The sequence below is a fragment of the Octopus bimaculoides genome, chromosome 29 (genome assembly GCF_046866305.1).
Source record: "Octopus bimaculoides isolate indiv1 chromosome 29, ASM4686630v1, whole genome shotgun sequence".
Lineage (NCBI taxonomy): Eukaryota > Metazoa > Mollusca > Cephalopoda > Octopoda > Octopodidae > Octopus > Octopus bimaculoides.
In genome coordinates this window covers 7543011-7550693 of record NC_142956.1, presented here as the reverse complement: position 1 = coordinate 7550693, position 7683 = coordinate 7543011, and the positions used below count along the sequence as shown (strand labels likewise).

Genomic DNA, 7683 nt, shown 5'->3' with positions numbered 1-7683 from the left:
GTGGATAGAACATGTGAAAGTTGGAGACCCAGGAATACATGGGATGAAGTACTGAAGAACGACCTCAGGACGCTAAACCTTTCAGGTGAGATGACAAAGGACTGAGATGCCTGGCGCCTTGCTGTATTCAAGAAGATCTGTACTCTGCAGCAGAAGTGTTGAGACTGGTCCTACTAGTAGTGTAAATCACTTATGACAGTTTCACATAAAAGCACCTGTACCATGTCATGCAAAAGTATCTGAGTGGTACCACATAAAAACACCTGTGTGGTTCCACATAAAAGCATCCAGCTGTAGAAACCATGCCAAATCAGACGAGTTTGGTGCAGCCTTCCAGCTTACCAGCCCTGGTAAAACCATCCAACCCATGCCAGCATGGACAACAGACGTTAGATGATGACGATGATGTATCTGTGTGTTTGTATATATGTGCATGTGTGTGTGAATGCATGTTTGCATCTACAAGTGTAAATGTGTGTGTGTCTATAAACATACATACACACACAAACACACCTACACATATATTTATCATTTACCGTTTACTTGTTTTGGTCATCAGATTGCAACCATGTTGGGACACTGCTTTGAAGAGGTTTAGGTTCCAGGTTCAGTCCCACTGCATGGCACCTTGCACAAGTGTTTTCTACTATAGACTCAGGCCAACCAAAGCCTTGCAAGTGAATTTGGCAGAAAGAGAAACTGAAAGAAGCCCATCATGTGTATGTGTGTGCATACCTGTTTGTCTCCCCCCAGCTTGATATTGACAATGAGTATTGGTGTGTTTATATGCCTGTGACTGAAACAATAGTCTACATTCTTGCAATTTTGTCTTTTAGTAGTCTGTACTTTTCAATCTTTTCTAGTTCTTTGTCACATGTGTGCATCTCCAGGTTTTGCAATATCTATGATGTTGGGTTTTTGTTTTTTTTTTTCAAATTATTATTATTGTTGAGTGAGAGAGCAGTGCATGCCATCATGTGACACTGGGGTACAAATATACGAAGCCCAGTATACCCATCATGACTACCTGTCTGATAAGGGTACACCAGACACATTCATCACAACCATATGTGCGCAACATGGTGACCTCCTATCAAGATAAACAGCACATGACCTTACAGGTGGGGCCCAGTTACAATTTTCATCAGATTGAGTAGCCCATCCCACTCAAAAGGTCCCTGAATAAGGGTTATTTAAGGATGTTGAACAAAACACCCATGTTTTCAGAGATGAATTATCCAAACCCCAAAGAATTCCTCTCAACACATGGCTATGATGCTCCCCTACTACTTCTGCTCATGATCAGAGATGCACATATCGTCAGCCACTAAAGGACATGCTGAACTGGTTAAGGTCAAACAACTGACAAGCAAATCTGTGGTGTTGAGCAGAATATTTGCTGTAGTCCATCTTTTTATACCAAGACAAAACAATGTGCATGATAACACTTCCAATCAGTTAAGATCAGAAGCCATGAGAGCCACTGCCTGGTACTGCATCAGAGCAGTTATTATTATTATTTGGCGAAAAACTCTGTTTCTTTTACTGGGTATGATGGAAAGTGTCAGTTGCCCACAGCCAACAGACTAAGGTGGCCTTTGTTTACTCATCCTGCTTCAAGAACCTTGTGGAGGAGTTTTGAAGTTCCAAGCAGTGATGCTTTTTGTAGATGTTCTATCTTTACATTTATACCCATCTTTTTGAGCCTTGTTGGTAGTTGGATGCTGCTGCTTCCAAGCATGCCAACCACAACTGGTATCACATCCACTCTCTCCATTGCTCATAACCTGCGTATTTCCCACTTCAATTCTTCATAGTTGTTCACTTTTTCTTTTTTTTCTCTTCAATCCTGTTGATGTTATTATTATTATTATTATTATTATTATTATTATTATTATTATTTATTATTCTATTTTCAGCTGGGGAAGCAGAAGACTCTAACAATATGGCAATGTATATCGGTGTCTGTGTAGCATTTGCTGTGTGTATAACTGTGGTGGTTATACTAGTGTTGATAATACGAAGACGTAACATACAAAATCAAGGAGTCTTTGACATGGACCCTACAGGAGGTGAGTTCATACATTAAAGTATTAATGTGTGTATTAATGTGTGTGTGACGGGGGGGGGGGTGAGTCACTATCTTTAGCAGTCAGGTGTCCAAGAGGGGATAAATATTGCCTCTTGGCATTGATACTGCCGATAATATATATTTCTTATGTTTTTATATACGCCTCACAGAATACTTTTATTGCTTGGATTTTCTGGATTTTCAGTGGCATGGACACAACATTGCATTACTTTGTAATTGATTAATACGTAGGCTGGTAGCCAAGTCCATATGAGAAGCTTACTGTGATAACTACACAATTCTCTGAATCCATATCCTATACCAGCCATTTGTGTGTGTGTGTGTGTGTGTGTGTGTAGATATATATGTATTTGCAGGTATCATCAGCATTTAACATCCACATTTCTGTGAATTTTATATATGCATGTTTATATTACCAAAATAAATAGTTGTCTGTTCACCTAAACATATATATATATATATATATATATATATATATATATATTCTAATCACCCAGAATTCATTGCTCTTTTAAAAAATTACGATTTATGCATTGTTGTCTCTCAAATATTTAAAATCTACAATTAAGAGCCCTCTCTACTCGCTGGCGGTACCTACCCACCACCACTACCCATTTTCCTTTATTCAAAAATTCTTATCGCTCCTTAAAATTATGGCTTTTAAGTGTTGATTTCTCAGCCCAAGAATTACAGCGTGATGTGCTGCTTGACTGGTCCCCCCTCTCCCTCTCTCTCTCTCTCTCTCTCTCTTTATATATATATATGATGATGATGATGATGATCTTTTCTCCCGCCATGCCTCTGTCTACCCCTCCATCCTCTCTCTCCCCTTCGTAGTTTTTCCTTAAGGTCTTCAGGTTCTGGCTATATATAAATGAGAAACCCATTCTAAATTATCTCGCTGACGTACTACGACGAAATACCCAAGATGCAGATAAGATAGAGATTTTTATTTATTTACGGCCTCAAACATCTCAATACCTTGCGCTTTCTTGTTTCTTCTTGTTTCAGTTGTTGTCTTAAATTCATGCTTATTCATTTTCTAAGCTTCCTAAATTCATGCTACGTTATATTCTAATCACCCAGAATTCATTGCTCTTTTAAAAAATTACGATTTATGCATTGTTGTCTCTCAAATATTTAAAATCTACAATTAAGAGCCCTCTCTACTCGCTCAAATATTTAAAATCTACAATTAAGAGCCCTCTCTACTCGCTGGCGGTAACCCGCCCTCCCACCCCCTCCACCGGAAGTTCATTCGTCTGTCATCCCTCTGTCATCCCACCCCCTCCACCGGAAGTTTCATTCCTCTGTCATCCCACCCCCTCCACCGGAAGTTCATTCCTCTGCCATCCCACCCCCTCCACCGGAAGTTCATTCCTCTGTCATCCCACACCCTCCACCGGAAGTTCATTCCTCTGCCATCCCACCCCCTCCACCGGAAGTTCATTCCTCTGTCATCCCACCCCCTCCACCGGAAGTTCATTCCTCTGTCATCCCACCCCCTCCACCGGAAGTTCATTCCTCTGCCATCCCACCCCCTCCACCGGAAGTTCATTTCTCTGTCATCCCGCCCCCTCCACCGGAAGTTCATTCCTCTGTCATCCCACCCCTCCACCGGAAGTTCATTCCTCTGTCATCCCACCCCCTCCACCGGAAGTTCATTCCTCTGTCATCCCACCCCTCCACCGGAAGTTCATTCCTCTGTCATCCCACCCCCTCCACCGGAAGTTCATTCCTCTGTCATCCCACCCCCTCCACCGGAAGTTCATTCCTCTGTCATCCCTCTGTCATCCCACCCCCTCCACCGGAAGTTCATTCCTCTGTCATCCCACCCCTCCACCGGAAGTTCATTCCTCTGTCATCCCACCCCTCCACCGGAAGTTCATTCCTCTGTCATCCCACCCCCTCCACCGGAAGTTCATTCCTCTGTCATCCCACCCCCTCCACCGGAAGTTCATTCCTCTGTCATCCCGCCCCCTCCACCGGAAGTTCATCCCTTTGTCATCCTGTCAACCTCGGCTGTCTCCCGGAACCCATCTAGTGGCCTTGGCCATCCTCTCCCCTACCTTTGGGTAGCGCATTAAGGTTGAGAAATGTTTGCAGGTTGTAAGTAATGTTTTGCTTATGAATTCTTCCAATTGCAAGTTTTCTTTTCAGGTACACGACACTGCTTTTCCTCTTCCCAGGCTACAGGCCCACACCCCCAACACCCATACTGTTAGGATTGGCACTCTCAACGTCGGCACGCTGAAAGGTAGATCTGGTGAAATTGTTGAGATGCTTGAACGGAGATGCGTAGATATGTGCTGCATCCAGGAAGTAAGATGGAGAGGAGGTTCTGCAAGGTTCCTCACAGGCAAAGAACACAGGTACAAGATTTTCTGGGCAGGGAACACTGACGGGGTCGGGGGCGTAGGAATACTTCTAGCGGAGAAATGGGTGGATAAGGTAATCGAGGTCGTTAGAGTAAGTGACAGAGTACTTAAGATCAGACTAGTGCTTCATCATAGATTAGCTACTGTCATCTCAGCCTATGCACCTCAACCTGGGCTACCAGATGGTCTGAAAGACCAATTCTATGACACCCTCTTGCAAACTACCTCGTCGACGAGTGACAGGGACCTTCTCTTTGTGGCTGGAGACTTCAACGGTCATGTCGGACGTCGTGCTGGGGGCTTCCATGGCATACATGGAGGCTATGGCTTCGGTTCCCGCAACGAGGAGGGAACCAGACTGCTGGAGTTCTGTGATGCAACCAATCTTATGGTCTGCAATACCAACTTCAGGAAACCTGCCAGTCACCTAGTCACCTACCGCTCCGGCAGACACTCTAGCCAAATCGACTACATCCTCGCCAGAAATAGGGAAAGAGGGCGGCTTATAAATGCCAAAACCTACCCTGGCGAAGAATGTACGCCACAACATAGATTAGTAGTTAGCGACTTTGGGATCAAGGCAAAATGGGTGCCCAGAATTAGACAGGCTTGGAGAAGAAGGGTGTGGAAGCTTAAAGACCCTGCAAACGGACAGAGACTTAGAGACAAGTTACTTGAAGCATTTAACGAAATAGAAGGGGATATAGCATCATACAACGTGGAAGACAATTGGAGATTTCTGCGGGACAACCTGTTGAAAGCCACCGACCAGATTTGTGGGTGGTGTAAGGTCCCCTCCCAACCCAGAGTAACGTGGTGGTGGAACAAGGAGGTAGACAGGGCTATTAGACAAAAGAAACAAGCTTGGAAGGACTGGAAGAACGGTGGTAGCAGGGAATTGTACCAATGTGCCAGAAGGGAGGCTAGGCGACAGGTTTATTTAGCCAGAGGGGAAGCAGATAAGGAAAGATTTGCCAATGTTCTGCGCCGTGAGGACCAAAGACTCGAGGTATTTCGGGTTGCAAGACAGTGTAGGAGAGAGAATAGTGATGTTGTAGGAGAGAAATGTGTTCGCATGGATGATGGTACGCTTGCATTAAATGAGGATGCAAAGAAAGAGGTCTGGAGATGCCACTACGATAGATTGCTTAATAAAGAGAATGAATGGGAGAAAGAGAGCCTGCCTTATGTCGACCCAATAGAGGGACCAGCTATCCGAGTTGATAGTACCAGGGTAGATAAAGCAATTAAGAGTATGAAGACCGGGAAAGCCCCCGGCCCATCAGGAATCACTGCAGAGATGCTCAAAATATCTGGCAGTGTTGGCTATAGCCTAGTCACCCGTATTACGAACCAGGTGATACACGAAGGAGTCATACCCTATGACTGGTGTAGCAGCATCATAGTCAACTGCTACAAAGGTAAAGGGGACGCTTTAGATACAAATAATTACAGAGGCATCAAGCTGTTAGATCAGGTTATGAAAGTTACAGAGAGGGTCATAGCCCAACTAATTAGGGAGCGAATCAATTTAGATGAGATGCAGTTTGGGTTCGTGCCAGGTAAAAGCACTACTGATGCCTTATTTCTAGTGAGACAGTTGCAAGAGAAATACCTAGCCAAGGATAAACCTCTGTACCTGGCTTTCGTTGACATGGAGAAAGCCTTTGACAGGGTCCCCCGATCCCTTATCTGGTGGTCAATGAGGAAACTTGGGATAGAAGAATGGCTAGTGAGAGCTGTGCGAGCCATGTACAGAGATGCGGCCAGTAAGGTGAGGGTTGGAAATGAGTACAGCAATGAATTCCGGGTAGAGGTAGGGGTCCACCAAGGTTCCGTCCTCAGCCCCCTATTATTTACCATAGTCCTCCAGGCAATCACAGAGGAGTTCAAGACAGGTTGCCCCTGGGAGCTCCTCTATGCTGATGACCTTGCCCTAATTGCGGAGTCACTATCAGAACTAGAGGAGAAGTTTCAGGTGTGGAAGCAAGGTCTAGAATTGAAGGGCCTTAGAGTCAACCTAGCTAAAACCAAAATCCTAATAAGTAGGAAGGTAGATAAAACACAAACCCCTTCAGGTAGATGGCCCTGCTCAGTATGTAGAAAAGGAGTAGGTAGTAACTCTATAAGATGTACCCGGTGCAAGCTATGGACACATAAGAGGTGCAGCAACATCAAAGGCAGGTTAACTAGCAAGTTAGTTTTTGTTTGTGGCAGATGTTCAGGTGCAATAAAGACTGCAAACAAACAGGAAACAACTTCTATCTCATTCCAGGGTGAAAAACTAGAGGTAGTCGATAGCTTCCGCTATCTGGGCGACCAAGTTAGTAGTGGGGGTGGGTGCGCTGAAAGTGTAGCTGCTAGAATAAGAATAGCCTGGGCAAAGTTTAGAGAGCTCTTACCCCTGCTGGCGACAAAGGGACTCTCACTCAGAGTAAAAGGCAGACTGTATGACGCATGCGTACGAACAACCATGCTACATGGCAGTGAAACATGGGCTGTAACTGCTGAGGACATACGTAAGCTCGCAAGGAATGAAGCCAGTATGCTCCGTTGGATGTGTAATGTCAATGTGAATACCCGTCAGAGTGTAAGTATCTTGAGAGAAAAGCTGAACATTAGAAGCATCAGTTGTGGCGTGCAAGAGAGACGATTGCGCTGGTATGGACATGTGGTGAGAATGGAGGAGGATAGCTGCGTGAAAAAGTGCCACACCCTAACAGTTGAGGGAACCCGTGGAAGAGGTAGGCCCAGGAAGACCTGGGCTGAGGTGGTGAGGCAAGACCTTCGTACATTGGGCCTCACCGAGGCGATGACTACGGACCGAGACCTTTGGAAATGGGCTGTGCGTGAGAAGACCCGGCAAGCCAAGTAAGATCGTTGCCAGTGCCCCTGGACTGGTTCTTGTGCGGGTGGCACATGAGATGCACCATTTTGAGCGTGGCCGTTGCCAGTACCGCCTGACTGGCTCCTGTAGGATTTTCGAGCGAGATCGTTGCCAGTGCCCCTGGACTGGCTTGTGCGGGTGGCACATAAAAGACACCATTTCGAGCGTGGCCGTTTTCGTGCGGGTGACACGTAAAAGCACCCACTACACTCTCTGAGTGGTTGGCGTTAGGAAGGGCATCCAGCTGTAGAAACTCTGCCAAATCAGACTGGAGCCTGGTGTTGCCATCCGGTTTCACCAGTCCTCAGTCAAATCGTCCAACCCAT

At 45.4% G+C, this 7683-nt stretch overlaps 2 protein-coding genes across 4 annotated transcripts in view; one reads left to right on the top strand and one right to left on the bottom strand.

Moving 5' to 3' along the window:
• LOC149130325 (uncharacterized) overlaps nt 1-7683 on the bottom strand; it is a 179790-nt gene that overhangs the window by 82798 nt on the left and 89309 nt on the right. The gene's annotated exons all lie outside the window — the stretch shown is intronic.
• LOC149130326 (netrin receptor UNC5B-b-like) overlaps nt 1843-7683 on the top strand; it is a 64536-nt gene continuing 58695 nt past the window's right edge. The window contains 1 exon segment of the mRNA XM_089345701.1: nt 1843-2072. Coding sequence (XP_089201827.1) covers nt 1856-2072 — 217 coding nt within the window. The 5' untranslated portion in view covers nt 1843-1855.